Below are 22,140 nucleotides of genomic sequence, written 5' to 3' on the forward strand. Positions count from 1 at the left end.
CTTTGGTAACCTTAGCTTTGGTAACCATTAGCTTTGGTAAACGTTAGCTTTGGTAACCATTAGCTTTGGTAAACCTTAGCCGTTAGCCTTGGTAACCGTTAGCTTTGGTAAACCTTAGCTTTGGTAACCATTAGCTTTGGTAAACCTTAGCTTTGGTAACCTTAGCTTTGGTAACCATTAGCTTTGGTAAACCTTAGCTTTGGTAAACCTTAGCTTTGGTAACCCTTAGCTTTGGTAAACCTTAGCTTTGGTAACCCTTAGCTTTGGTAAACCTTAGCTTTGGTAACCGTTAGCCTTGGTAACCGTTAGCTTTGGTAACCGTTAGCTTCAGTAAATGTTAGCTTGTGATCAGACAGCAGCTCCGAAGCTTCAACAAACAGCAGCAAACACAAACATTCATCAACCTTAGAGAGAAAACACAACGTGGATTAGACACTGAGCTCAGAGATTATAGATTAATCATTATTAATATTAAACACATGCACGATACGCAGCTCGGTGAACAATGAAAAGAATAAATGATCTTATTGGACAACAAAATAATCAATATATAAAATCACCAAATAAAGAATTAGCATGTTTAACCCTTTAAACAGACAGCACATAATCTGATGTCACTAGTTCTCTCAAACTATTAAACTATTAACCCTTTATAGGATAGTCATTGAAAGGAAGGGAGGAAGGAAGGAAGGAAGGAAGGAAGGGAAGGAAGGAGGGAGGAAGGAAAGGAAGGAAGGACGGAGGAAAGAAGGAAGGAAGGTAGGTAGGGGGGAGGAAAGAAGGAAGGAAAGGAAGGAAGAACGGAGGAAAGAAAGAGAGAAGGAGGGAGGGAGGAAGGGAAGAAAGAAGGAAGGAAGGAAGAAGAAAGGGGGATGGAGGAAAGAAAGAAGGAAGGGAGGAGAGAAGGAGGAAGAACAGATGGAAGTAAGGAAAGGAAGGAAGGAAGGAAGGAGGAAGGAAAGGAAGGAAGGACGGAGGAAGGAAGGTATAGGGGAAGAAAGAAGGAAGGAAGGAAGGGAGGAGAGAAGGAGGGAGGGAGGAAGAACAGATGGAAGGAAGGAAAGGAAGGAAGCACAGAGGAAATAAGGAACGAGGGAGGGAGAAAGGAAAAGAGGAAGGGAAGAAAGAAGGCAGGGAGGAAGGAAAGGAAGGATGGAGGAAGGAAAGAAGGAAGGGAGGAGAGAAGGAGGGAGGGAGGAAGGATAGATGGAAGGAAGGACGGAGGAAGGAAAGAAGGAACGGAGGAAAGAAGGAAGGAAGAAGAAAGGAAGGACGGAGGGAAGGAAAGAAGGAAGGGAGGAGAGAGGAAGGACAGATGGAAGGAAGGATAGGAAGGAAGGACAGAGGAAATAAGGAACGAGGGAGGGAGAAAGGAAAAGAGGAAGGGAAAAAAGAAGGCAGGGAGGAAGGAAAGGAAGGATGGAGGAAGGAAAGAAGGAAGGGAGGAGAGAAGGAGGGAGGGAGGAAGGAAAGAAGGAAGGAAGGAAGGAAGGAAGGATATTTTGGGATATTTACAGAAGTTACCAAATATAATTATTTAAGGGTTAAACTATTAAACAAGCACTTCCTGTATCAGAGAGTTAAAGAGTCTTAATCTGCGGCTTCCTGTTTAAAGGGTTAAATAATAAACTTCAATTAAAGGTTTTATTCTTATTATTTAATGACTTTGACTTCATAATTTTGGCCCTAACGAGCCTCCGTAGCTCAGACTGCAGATTATCTTCACTCTGGAATATATTTCATTTATATTTTAAAGCAAACTGAGCTGATGAGCAGTGAGGATGCCCCCCCCCTTCTCTCCCTCCTCCCTCCTCCTCCTCTCCTCTGCATCCCTCATACTGAATCTCTCTGCAGTGCACAGTCATGGGTCCTCCTCTGCGCATGCGCAACATAGCATCCCTCTGATCAATAAATCTGAAGCGAGTTATCAATTAAACAAATGAACAGAAACACCATCACTTATAGTCAATGCATTCACTGCGGGACACACACGCACGCGCACACACACACGCACTGTGCCGCACACGCTGGTTCGGGTCTGCTCGCGTGCGCTCGGGGACGGTCGGGCCTACCTGGCGCACCGTCCGCTCCTTTTCCGCCTTTTGGGAATCTTCATCTGGGACTTTATATCGGCACAAAACGTCCTGGTCGAGAAAACCCACCGTAGGGGGGGGGCAAGGGTTGGTGGGGGGAGGGAGGGGGGGGTCTGATCCCGCAGCACTAAACCATCCTCAGTCACCGGGACGCACCGGTGGCACGCGCACAGACGCACCGAGACGCACCGAGACGCACTCAGTCCAAATAATCAAATATAATAATCCTTTAGAGTCCACGAGCTGCTGCACGAGCTGCTGCTGCTGTCCGGTTCCTCCTCGGTGCTGATGCAGGAGGAAGGATGGAGGATGGAGGTAAAGGAAGGAAGGAAGGAAGGAAGGAATCAAGGAAGTAGGGAAGGAGGTAAAGGAAGTAAAAGAAGGATGGAAGTAGAGGAGGTAAAGGAAGGAAAGATGGAAGTAAAGGAAGGAAGGATGGAAGGTGAAGGAGGTAAAGGAAGGATGGATGTAGGTAAAGGAAGGAAGGAAGGAAGTAAAGGAAGGATGGAGGTGAAGGAGGTGAAGCAGGAAGTAGACCGGTCCTGTCCTCGCGCTGCTCCGGGCCGGAGGAGGAGGACAGAGGCGGCTGTTGGGTGTCAGTTCTCCGGATTCAGCCTGTTTGTCCGCACTGCAGCTCTGCACGCGCCCCCCCCCCCCCCCCTCCTTCAACACCCCCCTCCTCCTCCTCTCACCCCCACCACAACATCCTGCAGCACTTCAAAATAAAGCTCCACCTGCACAGAATGCTCTCACTGGTTATAATGAAGCCTTTTAATGCATCAGTTATGTTATTATAATATAATTTAATATAATTTAATATAGTTTAATATCATTTAATTTAAAATAGTTTAATATAATTTAATGTAAAATAAAATAAAGTTATTATATTAGTTTTGATGCATTAAAGAGTTAAAATGGGTTATATGGTTATTTATAGTCTGATTATTTCTATTAATGATTTATTATTAGATTATAGATTTATTATTTATTGAACACATTCATGATGGGCCGGTTAGTGTGGACAGTTCTGTTTAATAAATAATAATAATATAAATAATAAATAATAAATAATATAAATAATATAAATAATATAAATAATAATAAAAAATAATAAAAAATAATAAATAATAAATAATAATTATAAAAAATAATAAATAATAATAAATAATAATGATAATAAATCATAAATAATAAATCACCAGATAAAGAATAAGCATGTTTTTAAATAAAGGATAAATTCATATTGTGTAAAATTCATAATAAAACTCCTGCAGACTGTTTTTAATGTTATAATTAAAATGTTATATTATATTATATTTATACTGTTTGTTTTTATCATTAACTATTTATTTATTTTATTTATACTTTTTCATGTGATTCAGACTTAAATTAAAACTTTAATGAACTCATCATGTTTATTTGTCTCAGAGACGTTTAGAGATATTAAATTAAATTAAATTAAAACCTGAACATGTGACGGTTAAACTCAGAGCTTTAACTAACAGCTCAGATTACTGCACGGCAACCAGCCTAGCAACCAGCCTAGCAACCAGCGTAGCAACCACAGAAAGCCTGAAAACAATCTTTAACATCTGATAAAGTAGAAAAATGTTATTAAAGCTTTAAAATATGATATTTAACATTAATTATTTAAAGTTTATAGTTTATGATGTTTTATGTTTAATGTTTTAAATGAATCTACGTTTCTGTTCATCTTCATCATCATCATCATCATCATCTTCATCAGATCAGATTTCTATAAAAAGTGAGGAGAAACTACAAACTTCTGCTTTTAGTTTTATGACTTTATAGTTTTAATGTTTGTTAGTTTGACTTTTATTTAATTTTATTTAACAGAAACTTATAATAAACTGACTCTGACGTTACTTTATATGATCAGGAAGTTTGGTTTAGTTTTATAATCAGGAAAATAAAAAGAGGAACGTCTCACTAAATGTTCTTTATGTTCTACTTCTTCTCTTTAACACTTTATTGAAGTTTATCTAAAGCTTCTTCTTTTTAACACTTTATTATTTCTTCAGTTTATTTTATACTTTGACATTTATCTGATTAAACTTAAATATGTTCCTATTATTGAGTCATAAAAGTCAAAATGCTGCTTTAATGTTTTATATTAATCAAAGTTTAAAGAATAAAAACTGATCTTACTGATGAATAATAATATATATTAATAATATATATAATAAAAGTGACAGTAGAGATGATTAGATGATTATAATAGTTGATGTTTAATCTTCTGTTGGTTTCATTGATCTGATGTTTCACTTTATCACTTTTATATCTTCTATATAATGTTACTATTATTATTATTTTACTTTATACTGACTTATTAATTATTAATGTTCTTTATTCTTTCTATATTTGCTGCTGTAATAACATTAATGTCTCCATCATGAGACTAATAAAGGAATATATGAACTTATCAGAGTTTATAAATGAGAGGATCCACTTTTATTACCTTTATAAATATTCATTAGAAGACTTTAATGTTCCTTTATTTAACTTTAATGATCTTTATTAGAGTGTGAAGGTTTAGAGATGCTCCTCCTCTGAGCTCCTAAACATTTTATATTCATAGTTTTTATTACAATAAAAAGAAACGTTAAAGAATTAAACATTTAAATTTAAATTCAGGTTAAAAATCTCAAGTTAAACAAACAGAAACAGGATTTAGTAGCTTTGATTATTACAGACACACGATGCTGGTGTTATACTTAATAAATAAATAAATAAAATAAATAAATAAAATAAATGAAATAAATAAAATAAATAAATAAAATAAATAAAATAAATAAAATAAATAAAATAAATAAAATAAATAAAATAAATAAAATAAAATAAAATAAATAAATGAAATAAAACAAATAAAATAAATAAATAAATTAATTACTAAAACAATGAAAAAATAAAATAAATAAAAATAAATAAAATAAAATAAACAAATAAAATAAAATAAATAATATGAATCTGCCTTTAATGTTCAGTGTTTTAATGCTTCTGGATAGAAAAATGTTCATTAATCTCTTTATTTATTCTCCTGTTGAGTTTTAATTGTTGGCTCTTTATTTTGAAAAGACATCCCGGATGTTATGAGTTGACGTCAGTGTCTCTCCTCCTCTGTAATTGGACGGCAGCAGCTGGGTGAGGCAGGCAGCGCTGCTTAGTCCCACCCTCCAGCCTGCACCTGAACGCCTCATCATCCCGTTCAATACGGACAGGCCTGAAGAGCGGCCGTTACACCGGAGAGTTAACGGTCATTTAACGGCTGAATAACGGCCAGCTGACGTTAACATGACGCTGTAACGTTATTAAAAGGTTGTTTTAACGTTGTCACAAAAGATTGAGAGCAAACATCCGGTTTGAGAGGAGCCGCACCCGAAATACACCGCTCCGGTCCTCATCCTGTGGCCTCGCGCACACACACACACATTATAATACACACACACACACACACACACACACACACACACACATAATACACACACACACTATAATACACACACATGAACACACACACACACACATACGGATATATATATATACACACATGAATACACACACACACACACACACACACACACACACACAGGCTATACCTATATATACAGACATTAACAGACACACACACACACACACACACACACACACACACACACATTATAATACACACACACACACACACACACACACACGGACATATATAGGCCTATACACACACATACATAGGCTAAACACACACACACACACACACACACACACATATCTATATAGGCCTACACATATTAATACTACACACACACACACACACACAGTGCCACATACACGGTAACACACACGCGCGCGCACACACACACACGGTGCTGTATATCTCTTACCTGGACCGCAGCGCAGCGAGCCGAGCAGGACGCTCCTCGGCTCCATCTTCATCCTCTCAGCATCAGCACCACACTCTTCCTCACTCTTCCTCCTCCATGCTGAGCTCACAGCGTCACTCTGCGTCACAGCGGCACCTGCTGGCCCGGAGCCTGCACGAGCTAGAGCTAGAGCCGCACTGACGTCATCACCACCACCAACCACCACAACCAACCCCCCCTCCCTTCACTCCCCCCCCCGTCTGTTTTAACTGTTCCTTCTTTCCTTCCTTCCTTCCTTCCTTCCTTCCTTCCTCTGTCCTTCTCTTTTTCTTTCCTTCTTCTCTCTTTCCTCCCTTCCTTCCTTCCTTCCTTACTTCTTTCCTCCGTCCTTCCTTACTTCTTTCCTCCGTCCTTCCTTCCTCCCTCCTTCCCTTCCATCCTTCCATCTTTCTTTCCTCCCCCCTACCTTCCTTCTTTCCTTCTTTCCTGTCCTTCCTCCCTCCTTCCTTCCTGTCCTTCCTCCCTCCTTCCTTCCTTCCCTTACATCCTTCCTTCCCTTCCTTCCTTCCTTCCTTCCCTTCCCTTCCATCCTTCCATCCTTCCTTCTTTCCTTTCAATGAGTGTCCTATAAAGGGTTAATGATTTTAATGATTTTAATGATTTTAATGATTAAAGTTGAATATTTAACTCTGCTGCTGACAGGAAGTAATAAAATAATTAAGTATTAAATCATTCCTATAAAATAAATACTCACAAATATTACAAATATAAAAAGTTATATATTATATAATTCATGATTATATAATAATTATATCTGTATCCTCTGAGTCATAGTGGGTTTAACAAGAGATTTAAAATTGGTACAGGTTTATCCTCAAGTCAAGGAAGGAAGGAAGGAAGGGAGTGAGGGAGGGGGGAGGAAGGAAGGGAGGGAGGATGGGAGAGAGGGAGGGAGGAAGGAAGGATGGATGGGAGGGAGGAAGGAAGGGAGGGACGGAGGGAGGGAGGGAGGGAGGAAGGAAGGGAGGGAAGAAAGGAGGGAGAAAAGAAGGGAGGAAGGAAGAAAGGGAGGGAGGAAAGGAAAGAAGGAAGGAAGGGAGGGAGGAAGGGAGGAAGGATGGATGGGAGGGAGGAAGGATGGATGGGAGGGAGGAAGGAAGGTTCTGCTCTTTTATATTGAATCGTTTAATAAACGGAGCGCTGCAGTAACACGTGACCACCAGCAGGAGGCGACACGCGCGCGCTGCTCTGATTCACTGATCAGTTATTAATCACTTCAACCTTCCTGTCTCCTCCAGGGTCAAATTGACCCGTCTATTTTTAACTGTTCCTTCCTTCCTCCCTCCCATCTGTCCTTCCTCTCTCCTTCTCTTTTTCTTTTCTTCTTCTCTCTTTCCTCCCTCCCTCCTACCTTCTTTCCTTCCTTACTTCTTTCCTCCCTTCCTTCTTTCCTTTCTCCCTACTTCCTTCCTTCTTCTGTCTTTCCTCCCTCCATCCTACCTTCTTTCCTTCCTTACTTCTTTCCTCCCTTCCTTCTTTCTCCCTACTTCCTTCCTTCTTCTCTCTTTCCTCCCTCCCTCCTACCTTGCTTCCTTACTTACTTCTTTCCTCCATCATTCCTTCCTCCCTGCCTTCTTTCCTTTCCTCCCTTCCTTCCTTTCTTCCTTCTGTCGTTCCTTCCTCTCTCTCTCCTTCCTTCCTCCTTCCTTTCCTTTACTCCCTTCCTCCCTCCCTCCCTCCCTCCCTCCTTCTTCCTCCCTTCCTTCCTCGACTTGAACACAACAGGAGGGATAAACATTTATTTTCTAACTTATATATTTGATGTTTTATGTTCTTTCTTCTAAACATTGACTAAAAACTAATTTTCTGATGTTTTAAAACGAAGAATTTAACAAAACTGTCCAACATGTGGGAACATTTACAATAAAATACAAGAAATAAAAATATAAATTAAGCTTCATTAATAATATATGGTCAGATTAAATATATTTCTCTTCATGTGTTGTCAGTATAAATGTTTTATCTTTATATAATGTTCATTTTTTATTTGCTTTATAAAAATCAGCATTTAAAAGAAAAACATTTATTGAGTTTAGCTTCTTTATGATCTTTAACACGTTTTACATTATTAATCTCTATTTTGTCTCATTTCATAGTGAAGTCTGATCAGGTTTATTATATTTAATTATAAACGAAGACTAGCTGAAACTAACCTGCAGATAAAATCATCTTTAACAGTTTGACTTGTTGTAGTAACAGGAAGCGTCCAGCAGCGTCCAGCAGGGGGCGGCAGCGTCCAGCAGCGTCCAGCAGCGTCCAGCAGGGGGCGGCAGCGTCCAGCAGGGGGCAGCAGCGTCCAGCAGCGTCCAGCAGGAGGCGGCAGCGTCCAGCAGGGGGCAGCAGCGTCCAGCAGCGTCCAGCAGGGGGCGGCAGACTCAAAACTCAAACTACTGAATCACTTATTAAACTGTTCATTTCATATTCTGACTAATAATCTACTAAACATTTAAAATCAATATTTTATGATAGAGAAAAACATTTTATAGAATATAAAGAAAGAAGTCTTTTTATTTATTCATATTTTTTATTTAGTTTTTTTTATCTTATATTTTACACCTGTTTTTATTCAGTTTCACCTTTTAAATGTGTTTTAACTTTTATTCAATTCAATGTTGAATGGAAGGAAGGAAGGAAAGAAGGAAAGAAGGACAGAGTGAGGAAGGAAGGAAGGAAGGAAGGAAAGAAGGACAGAGTGAAGAAGGAAGGAAGGAAGGAAGAAAGGAAGGAAATGAGGGAGGAAAAGAGGAAGGGAGGAGGGTAGGAAGGAAAGAAGGACAGAGTGAAGAAGGAAGGGAGGAAGGAAGGAAGGAAGGAAGGAAGAAAGGAAAAGAGGAAGGAAGGAAAGGAGGGAGGAAAAGAGGAAGGGAGGAGGGAAGGAAGGAAAGGAGGGAGGAAAAGAGGAAGGAAGGAAAGAAGGACAGAGTGAAGTAGATAAGAAGGAAGGAAGGAAGGAAGGAAGGAAGTGTTTTTCCAACTCTTAATGTAATAAAAGACGACAGGAAGCAGCTGAGAGTAAATATTCTTTATATGGTGTTGGAGGCGGAGCTTCAGGACAGACGTATAAAAATAGAGAGGTGATTATATTTGTTGAAGCCGAAGTAGAAAACGTGTTCACGCCGAGCTGGACGTCGGGTTGGGGAAGTTCCCGTTGGTCTGAGCGTCGGCCTCGTCGCTGTCGGCGAAGTCTTCGGGGTCGAGATCGGCCTCGAACATCCGCTGCAGCAAAGCGTCGACCGTCCGATATCCTGACAGGAAACAACGGAAACCATGACAACCAGATTTAAACAACGGAAACCATGACAACGAGAAGAAGATTTAAACACTGATAGAGAGGCAACGTTAGCTTTTATATCTTTATTCTGGGAAGGAAAGGAGGGAGGAAGGATAGGAGGAAAGAAGGAAGGTAGGAAGGAAGGATGGAAAGGAGGAAGAAGGAAGGAAAGGAGGGAGGGAGGAAGAAGGAAGCAAAGGAGGGAGGAAGAATGGAAGGAAGGGAGGGAGGGAGGTAGGAGGGAGGAAAGAAGGAAGGAAGGAGGGAGGGAGAACGAAGGAAGGAAAGGAGGGAGGACGGACGAAGGAAGGTCGGAAGGAAGGTAGGAGGGAGGGAGAATGGAGGGAAGGAAGGAAGGAAAGGAGGGAGATGGACGAAGGAAGGTAGGAAGGAAGGAAGGAAGGAAGGAAGGGAGGAAGGAGGGAAGGAAAGGAGGTGTGAGTGTTTCTTACGTTTCGAGGCGATTTTAAACATGAGTGACGGTTTGTTGTCGGTCGGCTGGCCTCCTGATTGGCCCAAGTCGTTGTCCATGGTTTCCATGGCGTTCACCAAGTTATCGTCGAAGTTCTCCCTGGTGGACAAAAAAACAGGAACAGTCAGTAACCAGTCATGTGAGTCTGTGGACCAATCAGAGGTGAGTATAGTGGAACGTCGTACTGAGCCACGGAGAGCTCGAGCTCCTCGATCTTCTTCTCCAGAGACGACTGCAGATCACTTTTATCCACCGAGTACTCCACGAAGAACGCCTCCAACACGAAGGCCACGAAGATGCTGAGGACACACAGGAAGTCAGCATCAGCTTCACAATAAAATACATGATGATGATGGTGAAGGTGAGGAAGGTGATGAAGGTGAGGGTGAGGAAGGTGATGAAGGTGAGGATGGTGAAGGTGATGAAGGTGAGGAAGGTGAAGGTGAGGAAGGTGAGGAACGTGAAGGTAATGAAGGTGATGAAGGTGATGAAGGTGAGGAAGGTGAGGAAGGTGAAGGTGATGAAGGTGATGATGAAGGTGAGGAAGGTGATGAAGGTGAGGAAGATGAAGGTGATGATGGTGAAGGTGATGAAAGTGATGAAGGTGATGAAGGTGAGGAAGGTGAAGGTGATGAAGGTGATGATGGTGAAGGTGAGGAAGGTGATGTGAGTCTTACTTGATGATGACGATGACGACCACGATGTGAAAGAGGACGAAGAAGATCCGAGCCGCTACGTGAGTAACGACGGCGAAACCGCTGGCGAGAAGTACGAAGACGCTCAGGAAAAAGAAACACTTCAGATCAACCAATCAACCAACCAACCAATCAACCAACCAACCAATCATTCAACCAACCAACCAACCAATCAGTCAACCAACCAACCAACCAATCACCCAACCAATCATTCACCCAACCAACCAACCAACCAATCAACCAATCAGTCAACCAACCAACCAACCAACCAACCAACCAACCGACCAACCAACCTACGAACCAATCAATCAATCAATTAACCAACCAACCAACCAACCAATGATTCAACCAACCAACCAACCAACCAACCGACCAACTAATCAACCAACTGACCAATCACTCAACCAACCACTCAACCAACTAATCAACCAACCAACCAATCAACCAACCAATCAATCAACCAGTCAACCAACCAATCAACCAGTCAACCAACCAACCAATCAACCAACCAACCAACCCATCAATCAACCAACCAACCCATCAATCAACCAACCAACCAACCAACCAATCAATCAACCAACCAAATAACCAATCAATCAACCAACCAATCAACCAACCAACCAACCAACTAACCAACCAACCAAATCAACCAACCAACCAAATCAACCAACCAACCAACCAACTAATCAACCAACCAAATCAACCAACCAACTAATCAACCAACCAAATCAACCAACCAACCAACCAACTAATCAACCAACCAACCATTCAACCAACCAATCATTCAACCAACCAACCAACCAACCAACCAATGAACCAACCAACCAACCAATCATTCAACCAACCAATCATTCAACCAACCAACCAAACAATCAATCATTCAACCAACCAACCAACCAACCATTCAACCAACCAACCAACCAACCAACCAACCAACCAACCAACCAATCATTCAACCAACCAACCAACCAATCATTCAACCAACCAACCAACCATTTAACCAACCAACCAACCAATCATTCAACCAACCAACCAACCAACCAATCATTCAACCAACCAACCAACCCACCAACCCATCAACCAACCAATCATTCAACCAACCAACCAATCATTCAACCAACCAACCAACCAATCATTCAACCAACCAACCAACCAACCAACCAACTATTCAACCAACCAACCAACCAACCAACCCATCAATCAACCAACCAACCAACCAACCATTCAACCAACCAACCAATCAACCAACCAACCAACCAACCAACCAACCAACCAACCATTCAACCAACCAACCAACCAACCAACCAACCAACCATTCAACCAACCAATCAACCAACCAACCAACCAATTAACCAACCAACCAACCCACCAACCAACCATTCAATCAACCAACCAAATCAACCAACCATTCAACCAACCAACCAACCACTCAACCAACCAACCAACCAACCACTCAACCAACCAACCAACCAACCACTCAACCAACCAACCAACCACTCAACCAACCAACCATTCAACCAACCAACCAACCAACCAACCAACCAACCACTCAACCAACCAACCAAATCAACCAACCAAATCAACCAACCAACCAACCAAATCAACCAACCAAATCAACCAACCAAATCAACGAACCATTCAACAATTCAACCAACCAACCAACCAACCAACCAACCAATCAAAGAATCAACCAACCAATCAAGTTTCAAGTCAGTTTTTCAAGTCATTCAGTTTTTCACTCATCTCAATTAAAACAAGACTTTTATTTTGTAACTTCCTGTTTTTTTCTTCAATGTTTTTCTTGTTTTATTGTTGCGTGGCAGTTTTATGATGGAAAACACTAATAAAAAGTTATCGATTAATTATTAACCAACTAATTATATTTCAGCTCAGAGAGAAACAATGTTTTTTTGAAATAATAGTAATTGTTACAGAATGAATATTTCAATATTAAAAATCTCTTTCAACTATTTGTAAAAGCTATTGGTTAGTTTAAAACCACATTTAAATACTAAACAAATTTTATAAGCAACTATTAATTATAACCTTTTATAATGTTAACTAATCTGAATTTCACCAATCAATTTGAATGTGAATATTTTTATATTAAATCATACTTTATATTATTTTCTTTACCTTTATTAAATCAAATAAAATAAATGTTAGAAAGATCTTTTTTAATGCTTGCAACCAACCAACCACTCAACCACCCAACCAACCAACCAATTAACCAACCAACCAACCAACCAACCCACCAACCAATCATTCAATCAACCAACCAACCAACCAACCAACCAACCAATCAACCAACCAACCAACCAACCAACCAACCAACCACTCAACCAATCAACCAATCACCCAACCAACCAACCAACCAACCAACCAACCACTCAACCAATCAACCAATCACCCAACCAACCAACCACTCAACCAACCAACCAACCAACCAATCAACCAACCAACCACCCAACCAACCAATCAACCAACCAACCAACCACCCAACCAACCAATCAACCAACCAACCAACCAACCAACCAAATATATGAGTAATACTTTTATAATCTAAAGTATTTAATTAATCAGACTGAGATGAACCCCACCCCACCTATGGATCTCCTAGCAGCATATAAAGGATATCGTGCCACTGGTTGACCACGGTGAGCTCCACCAGCAGGACGAAGGACGACACCACGTTGTTGAAGTTATTCTTGCAGTAGTTGAGTTTAGCGAAGTCGGTTCCTTTAAGGAGAACGTTTCCACAGAAAGACTTCGTTGGATCCGTCGAGTCCAACGGGAAAGACTGAACCTTCCCTTTAAACAGCTCCATGCCAACCATGGCAAAGATATAGTACACCACCTGAGGAGGGGGGGGGGGGGAGAGGAGGGGTGGGGGGGAGGAGGAGGAAGAAGAGGAGGCTCTGAGAACATGAACTACTGATTGAAACTTTTATTTTTCATTAATCATCAGAACTTACGATGATCAGTTGACCAAACGTGAGAATCGCCGGACCGATTCTGATCAGTGTGTTGATGATCGCACGAAACCTGAAAAGTTCAATAAGATAAATATTATAACAAGAGGCTCTTCTTCTGTATCTGTGATGTTTATTAGTGTCCATGTGGTTTAGTTTAAATTTAAAGGGTTAAATTGTTCTAAATATTACATTTCATCTGGTTACCATGGAGATCAGGAAACATTTACATGTTTTAAATGAAGTCATTATTAGTATAAGTCCACTTAAATACACTGTAGCTGATACACTATTTAATATCTATCATTCTTTTGTGGTTACACCATTTGACATGTTCAGGAGCATTCAGTCTTACTTTTGGTATAAAATGGGTCAAAGTTCATTTCAAATCTCTCTTATTGATCTTTTTTTAATATATTGATTATATTGAACTGGTCGTAACCTCCATGATGTCTTGCTGCCGCTGAGTTCAGTCTGAATTTATCTAGAAAACCAACAAAAATACTAAATGTACATTTTAACAAACCTGATGCTGCTTTTAAATCTAGTTTAACTGATTTATGAATTCATCATCTTACCAACATTTATTAATCACTGACCCACTCTCAGTTATTCAGTCAGTGACCTCGTCTCTATTCACAATATCGCCATCAGGTTGTTTATTAGCTCCGTCTCCATGGCAACAGTCACAGAGTCTGAGGAGTTTTACAAACATGGCACATTTCTAAACTCCTCCACAGTTTCAGAGTCAGAGATCGAACCTCTTGATGCTGTCCACCACTCGGATCAGTCTGAGGACTCTGAGGATGAAGACGATGTCCAGGATCTGTCTGCTGGTGTAACCGCCCGCTAAACAAGACAACAAGACAACAAGACAGCAAGACAACACTCAGTCAGTTCAGTCAGTTCAGACAAACCTCCGCTAGCTGCTAAACATATTCCTGATGTTTAAAGCAGAAAGTACAGTTACTATTAGTCTTTATCTATAATCATTATGAGAAATGTCCGTCAGAGTTTGCAGACTTCAGCAAGAAAATAAATCTAATGACCTCATGACTATAAATGAACAGAGGAAGGGAAAAGAGTAAGGGAGGAGGAAGGAAGGAGGGAGGAAGAAGGACAGAGGAAAGAAAGAAGGAAAGGAGGGAGGGAGAAAGGAAAAGAGGAAGGGAGGATATGAGGAAGGAAGGGAGGAAGAAGGAAGGAAAGGAAGGAAGGGAGGGAGGGAGGGAGGAAGGAAGGAAGGGAGGAGGAAGGAAGAAGGGAGGAAGAAGGACAGAGGAAAGAAAGAAGGAAAGGAGGGAGGGAGGAAGAAGGAAGGAGGGAAGGAAAGGAGGGAAGAGGGTGGAAGGAAGGAAGGAAAGGAGGAAAGAAAGAAAGAAGGAAAGGAGGGAGGGAAAAAGGAAAAGAGGAAGGGAGGAGGAAGGAAAGAAGGAAGGTAATGGGAGGAAAGAAATAGAGAAGGGAGGGAGGAAGGAAAGGAGGAAGGTTATAAGTGTTGATGACTCACATGACTTCATGGCAGAGTTGATGACGGTAGCGATGAGCGCTGCTACGACGATGATGGTGTCGAACCTGGAACCAAAAAAACCAAAAAACCAAAAGTCAGAAAACTAAAACATTGAAGTTGAAAAGCTGAAAGCCGAACCAGCGTTAGCGTCGTCGAAGCCGTTTCCTTCCTGTTTAAACAGAAACACGCTGCTGCTGCTGCGCTGCTCACCAGCAGGGGGCGCAAGACTCTCCAATGCTTTAACCCTCCTGTTGTCCTCCAGTCAAGGAAGGTAGGGAGGGAGGAAGAAGGAAAGGAGGGAGGAAGGAAGGAAAGGGGGAAGGTAGGGTGGAAGAAGGAAGGAAAGAAAGAAGGAAAGGAGGGAGGAGGGTGGAATGAAGGAAGGAAAGGAAGGAGGGGACATGAGGAAGGAAGGAAGGGAGGGAGGAAAGGAGGAAGGAAGGGAGGAAAGGAGGAACCCTCGAGTCAAGGAAGGTAGGGTGGAAGAAGGAAGGAAAGGAGGGAGGAAGGAAGGAAAGGGGGAAGGAAAGGAAAGAAAAAAGGGAGGAAGAAGGAAGGTAGGAGGGAGAGAGGAAACAATGAAGGAGGGAGGGAGAAACGAAAAGAGGAAGGGAGGAAGGAAGGAAAGAGGAAAGAAAGAAGGGAGGAAGGAAAGGAAGGAAGGAAAGAAGGGAGGACAGGAGGAAGGGGGGAAAGAGAGACGAAGGGAGGAAAGAAGGAAGGACGGAAGGACAGATGGAAGGAAGGAAGGAAGGACAGATGGATGGAAGGAAGGAAGGAAGGAGGGAGGGAAGGAGGGACAGATTGAAGGAAGGAGGGAAGGAAGGACAGACGGACAGAAGGAGGGAAGGAGGGAGGGAAGGAAGGACAGATTGAAGGAAGGACAGATGGAAGGAAGGAAGGAAGGAAGGAAAGAAGGAACAGTAAAAACAGATGGGGTCAATTTGACCCGGGAGGACGACAGGAAGTTTAAAATGAGTTTCATAATAAAACACAAGTCTAAAAGATAAAAACCACAGAAGAAGAAACCAAACCTGTGAGTGAAGAGCTGCTATAGCGCCTCCACAGGCTGCAGCGCTCATTACAGCCAACACACATCTGTTATATCTTTATTTTCTTTACTTACAGTTTTGGTTTCTTTTAAATGTTTTAACCTTAATTTTTATTTTTAGACTTTTTGTTCTTTAGAAAAGCAGAATATACGACGTTCAGCCCCACTACATGTCAGATATGAGCACGTTGTTTAAATAAAGTTAGGAGTTCACGCAACTTTATTTATTATTATTTAATTGTTTGCTGACATCTAAAAAGGGGCTGAATGTGGTTTATTGCACCTTTAAACCACAATTAATGATCCTTTAAAAGCTGTTTTACTCCCTGAAAGTAATAAATAAAAAAAATAAAAAAAAATAATTAAATAAATAAAAAATATATAAATAATGAAATAAAAAAAATAATGAAATAAAAAAATAAAAAAATAATGAAATAAATAAATAATTAAATAAAAAAAATGAAATAAATAATGAAATAAATAAATAATGAAATAAAAAATAAATAAATGAAATAAATAATTAAATAAATAAATAATGAAATAATGAAATAAAAAAAATAATTAAATAAAAAAATAAATAATGAAATAAATAATGAAATAAACAAATAAATAATGAAATGAATAAATACAAAAATAATGAAATAATGAAATAAAAAATAAAAAAATACTGAAATAAATAAATAAATAAATAAATAATTAAACAAATGAATAACCAAGCCGCCTTAAGCAGCAGTGAGCGGGTCTAAGCTAAGCGCTAACTGTAGCGTCCAAAGGTAAAAAGCAGCAGCGTCTTCGTATAAAAGCACTGAAACATGAATCACATACCTCGTACTGATAATCTGGGACGTAGATAAGCTGCGTGTGAAATGACACAGCTCATTGATTTTACATTTAGTTAGTTTTCATTAGTCAGAGTTTGATTTCATTAGTCAGAGTTTAACAAGACAAGACGACAGGAAGACAAACATTCAGAGGTTTAAACACATTTTCTTCATTTAAAAAGGTTTAAATTTTTACGATAACCTGGAAATTACAGAAGTGCATCTCTTAGGAAGAAGGAAGGAAGGGAGGTAGGAAAGGAGGGAGGAAGGAAGCGCGTCACCTAGCTCGCTCATACCTGCATGTAGAAATGTGATTCAAACTTAATTTTTCAAAAGAATCTCACTCTGTGTTCACACTGAGCTTACTCGCTCGTTTTAAAGAATATCTGAATAAAATAAACACTGTCAGAATCTGCCGGCTTCTGTGTCTCTCACGGTGTTTTCGGTTTTTGGACAGGAGTTACGGTTTTCTCACAGTTTGAAATTGTTCAGGACCTTGTCAGAAGCCAAATTCTGGGAGCATTTTGAGAATTTGTTCTAAGCAGATTCTCAAATCGCCGTAGCAACCGTAGGGCCTTAGCTGCCCTCAGCAACCGTAGGGCCTTAGCTGCCCTCAGCAACCGTAGGGCCTTAGCTGCCCTCAGCAACCGTAGGGCCTTAGCTGCTCTCAGCAACCGTAGGGTCCTAGCTGCCCTCAGCAACCATAGGGCCTTAGCTGCCCTCAGCAACCGTATGGCCTTAGCTGCTCTCAGCAACCGTAGGGTCCTAGCTGCCCTCAGCAACCATAGGGCCTTAGCTGCCCTCAGCAACCGTAGGGCCTTAGCTGCCCTCAGCAACCGTAGGGTCTTAGCTGCCCTCAGCAACCGTAGGGCCTTAGCTGCCCTCAGCAACCGTAGGGCCTTAGCTGCCCTTAGCAACCGTAGGGCCTTAGCTGCTCTCAGCAACCGTAGGGCCTTAGCTGCCCTTAGCAACCCTTAGCAACCGTAGGGTGTTAGCTGCCCTCAGCAACCGTAGGGTCTTAGCTGCCCTGATGATTAATGTTAATGAAGGGAAGGAAAGTATATTCATGTTAACAGAGAGTCTGGTGGCTGAGCATGAATAAAAGCTTCTTGAAACATCAGTAACACCTGCTGACATTCATCTCCAGCTTGTTGTTGTTGTTGATGTTTTCAGTTATTCCGAACAAACATCTCGTGAAGTTCGGGACTCCAGCTGACAGTAAAACACGGTCGGCCCGTCTCACCAGTTCCAGAAGCTGTGTCTGGAGAAGAAGGCCCTGGGCTCAAACACGAAGAGCTTCAACCGTAGGGCCTTAGCTGCCCTCAGCAACCGTAGGACCTTAGCTGCCCTTAGCAACCATAGGGTCTTAGCTGCCCTTAGCAACCGTAGGACCTTAGCTGCCCTTAGCAACCGTAGGGCCTTAGCTGCCCTTAGCAACCATAGGACCTTAGCAACCGTAGGGCTTTAGCTGCCCTTAGCAACCATAGGACCTTAGCAACCGTAGGGCTTTAGCTGCCCTCAGCAACCGTAGGGCCTTAGCTGCCCTTAGCAACCATAGGGCCTTAGGTATTGCAGTTAAATGGCATTTAATTAATGTTAATGAAGGGAAGGAAAGTATATTTATGTTAACAGCGAGTCTGGTGGCTGAACATGAATAAAAGCTTCTTCTGACATTCTCCTCTAGCTACCTAGCCAATCACAGTTTTCAACGTTTTCAGTTATTCCGAACAAACATCACGTGAAGTTCGGTCGGTTGGTCGGTCGGCCCGTCTCACCAGTTCCAGAAGCTGTGTCTGGAGAAGAAGGCCCTGGGCTCGAACACGTAGAGCTTCAGCAGGATCTCCAGCAGGTAGAGCGCCAGGAAGACCCACTCCGAGTTAGCGATCATCGGATTCTCTTCGTCCAGACCGATGAACACCGCGTTCACCAGGATGATGAGATCGTACACGATCACGAACGCTCTGAAAGGAAACACACAACATTTAAACTTCCTGTCGTCTGGTTTCACTCTCCCTTCCTTGCTTCCTTACTTCCTTCTTTCCTCCCTTCCTTCCTTCCGTCTGTCCTTCTTTCCTTCCTTCCTGTCCTCTGTTTTCACTGTTCCTTCTTTCCTTCCTTCCCTGCCTTCCTTCCTTCCGTCTGTCCTTCCTCCTTCTCTCCTTTCTTTACTCCCTCCTTCTCTCCTTCTTTCCTTCCCTTCTTCTCTCCTTCTTTCCTTCCTTCCTTCTGTCTGTCCTTCCTCCTTTTTTCTTTCCTCCCTCCTTCCCTCCTTCTTTCCTTCCGTCTTTCCTTCCTTCCTCTCTTCCTTTCTAACTCCCTCCCTACCTCCCTCCCCTCCTCCCTCCAGGAGCGTTAGCTGAAGCTGAAACATGAAGGCTTGTCTCGTCTCACCGGTGTTGGACCTCCCTCCCTCCCTCCCTTCTTTCCTCCCTCCCTCCCTCCCTCCCTCCCTTCCCTCCTTCCTTCCTCCCTCCCTCCCTCCCTTCCTCCCTTTACATCTCACCGGTGTTGGACCTCCCTCCCTCCCTCCCTTCCCTCCTTCCTTCCTTCCTCCCTTAACGTCTCACCGGTGTTGGACCATCCTGCAGAGGAGCCGGCTCGGCGCTGACCGGTAGAAGGCGGGGCATAAACGGTTGAGGGGGTGTGGCCTCGCTTTGAGCGTGATGACCTCGATGTTCAGCAGGTCGGCCAACTGGACGAACGCCACTTTACCTGCAAATCAATCAGAGAAGAAAACAAAAGATAATAAAAAGATGGAAGGAAGGACGTACGGAAGGAAACAAGGATGGAAAGAAGGGAAAAGGGAAAAGTGATAGGAAGGAAAGAAAGGAGGGAAGGAAAGACAAAAGAAAGGAAGAAAAGATGGAAGGAAGGAAGGAAGGAAGGAAGGGAGGAAGGGCAGATGACAGGAGGGTAAGAAGGAAGAGAAGACAGGAAGGAAAGATGGAAGGAAGGAAGGAAGGAAAGGGAATATAAAGGAAAGGAAGGGAGGAAGGAAGGAAGGAAGGAAGGAAGGGAAGGATTGACGGAAGGAAAGAAGGAAAAGGGAATATGAAGGAAAGGAAAGGAAGAAAGGAAAAGAAGACAAGGAAGGAAGGAAAGACAGATGGAAGTAAACAAAGAAGGAAAGAAGTAAGGAAGGAAGGAAGGACATGACAGGAGGGCAGGAAGGAAGAGAAGACAAGAAGGAAAGTGGGCCGGATTGGACACCTGGCTGCTTTAGACCATTTTAGGGTGCATTAGTTATTTCCACCAGCAGGGGGCAGCAGGGTTGTGTTTTCAGATTAAAACTCAGTTAACAGTCCAAGTCAAGCTTTATTTAGAGCTGCACAGTTAAAATTCAAAATACTAAATAATCACACAAATATAATAATTAATAAAAACAGTAAAGGAATAGTAAGACCTCAATTTTATTTAAAAGTATATAGAAATATTCTGCTTTTCTTGGTCCATTAATAAATAAATAAATAAATAAATAAATATTTCAGGCCCTGAGAGGTATCATTTATTAAAATAGGGAGGAATTCCCCCTTAAATGCTTCATATAGGGGGGATTTTACTTTGTTGGGGGGGGGCAATAGGTCGCACCCTGTCCTATTCTTACCGCAGATTGTATTTTGTCACTTTCCTTCAATTTAAGGTATTTTCTGAACTATATTATATAATAATTAGTTATTTAGTAAATACTTTAGTAGTTTTATTCTCTGAACTACAGTCACCTGCAACTTCATTAGGAACACATGTGCAATATAATTCAATCCTATACAACAGAGCTCTGATATAAATATAGGTTTATACATTTTCAGTTTTTGTTGACATTGTCAAAAAAGTGATATAATAAATAATGTATTAGGGTTGTATTAGGGTGAATTGTGGTGTATTAGGGTGAATTGTGGTGTATTAGGGTGAATTGTGGTGTATTAGGGTGAATTATATTGAATGGTGTTCCTAATATTTTGTCCATTAACATACATGAGGAGGGCAAAATATTAAGAACACCATTTAATGTAATGCACCCAAGTCCACCAGCACCACTTAGTACAACCTCAGTAATAATCACAGTACAATTATCACTTTCACAAAAAAGTAGCTCAGTTTCTGCCCAGCGACAGGTTGCTAAGGGCAGCTAAGGCCCTACGGTTGCTAAGGGCAACTAAGGCCCTACGGTTGCTGAGGGCAGCTCAGGCCCAACGGTTGCTAAGGGCAACTAAGGCCCTACGGTTGCTAAGGGTAGCTAAGGTTGCTAAGGGCAGATAAGGTCCTACGGTTCCTAACATTCTAGAATGTTGTGATTATAGAATGTGAAGATTTACTTTTTTTATTTATTTATTTTTTTACACAAACAGCCTGCAAACTGTCATATTTTTATCAGATTAGTATTTTTATACATATTTTTCACTATGTGATGGATTTGTTGTGTTTAGAAACTTGACTTTAGTGTTTCCTGCTGACTCAAATGTAAAGCTGCCAAACAGTGCAGCAGGTGCCTAGCAACGGTTGCTATGAAACATTCTGGATTCCATTTTTTAGAGGTATGATGTCATAAGGACGGTGATGTCACACTTTGATGCTTTAATCTAGTCCAAGATCAAAGCCTGGACATTAACAGAGTATTGAAATAGGACTGCCCGTCCACATGAAGTCAACCTATTTTCACAAACCAGTAAGTGAAGACAAAGCCGAGCACAGTTCTCAAAACTCAAAGCAAATCAATCCTACTACCAAGGAATCAAACCATACTATACAAACATGGATAGCACACAAATGAAAATGCATGTCGATGTCGAGAAGGTTTGTAGGGTGATCACATCCTTCTTTAACAAACTCACAGCTAAACAGTGGGACCTGATTAAATCAGGTACACCCAACACTGCAACCAAGATTTTGATTGCAGAAATGCTCGCTGAACTATTGTCAGCAATTACAAATGCTTTTCAAGCGTTTGCACACCTGAAAGATATTACACAAGAAAACATTGTCCTGGACAAAACTGTTATGGACATTTTCCAGCAAGCTCTGGGGGTTCCTGAGGGAGACCACAGCCCCAGTTCAGAAAAGCTAGCTAAGCTCATGGTGAAGGAGGTGATGGAGAGCATGAGCAAAGAAAAGGACAATGACCAACCGGCACGTGAAACTCCACCTCGCAGACTAAACCACATGATTCACTATGCCAGTGAATTATTCAAAGACTGTTTACAAAAAGGCAAAAACATATTCGCCATACAAAGCAAGTCCAGAGCAGTCAAGGACGAGTGGGAGGAGATCATGGATGACTTAGACAGATATTTGTTGGGGCCAAAACAAAAATCTGACAGCTTGG

The 22,140-nt window shown here is 41.5% G+C and overlaps 1 protein-coding gene across 1 annotated transcript in view; it reads right to left on the reverse strand.

Moving 5' to 3' along the window:
• Positions 1 to 9,139: 9,139 nt before the first annotated feature.
• The window catches only part of tpcn3 (two pore segment channel 3), a 45,542-nt gene continuing 32,541 nt past the window's right edge, over positions 9,140 to 22,140 (reverse strand). Inside the window, exons 10-19 of the mRNA XM_053337875.1 lie at positions 19,388 to 19,532; positions 18,596 to 18,781; positions 14,949 to 15,013; positions 14,200 to 14,287; positions 13,442 to 13,511; positions 13,104 to 13,323; positions 10,449 to 10,539; positions 9,957 to 10,070; positions 9,752 to 9,870; positions 9,140 to 9,273 (exon numbers count right to left, since the gene is read on the reverse strand). Of these exons, the coding sequence (XP_053193850.1) occupies positions 9,140 to 9,273; positions 9,752 to 9,870; positions 9,957 to 10,070; positions 10,449 to 10,539; positions 13,104 to 13,323; positions 13,442 to 13,511; positions 14,200 to 14,287; positions 14,949 to 15,013; positions 18,596 to 18,781; positions 19,388 to 19,532 (1,232 nt within the window). The remainder of the gene's footprint in view (positions 9,274 to 9,751; positions 9,871 to 9,956; positions 10,071 to 10,448; positions 10,540 to 13,103; positions 13,324 to 13,441; positions 13,512 to 14,199; positions 14,288 to 14,948; positions 15,014 to 18,595; positions 18,782 to 19,387; positions 19,533 to 22,140) is intronic.

This window comes from Scomber japonicus, chromosome 2 (genome assembly GCF_027409825.1).
Source record: "Scomber japonicus isolate fScoJap1 chromosome 2, fScoJap1.pri, whole genome shotgun sequence".
Taxonomy (NCBI): Eukaryota; Metazoa; Chordata; class Actinopteri; order Scombriformes; family Scombridae; genus Scomber; species Scomber japonicus.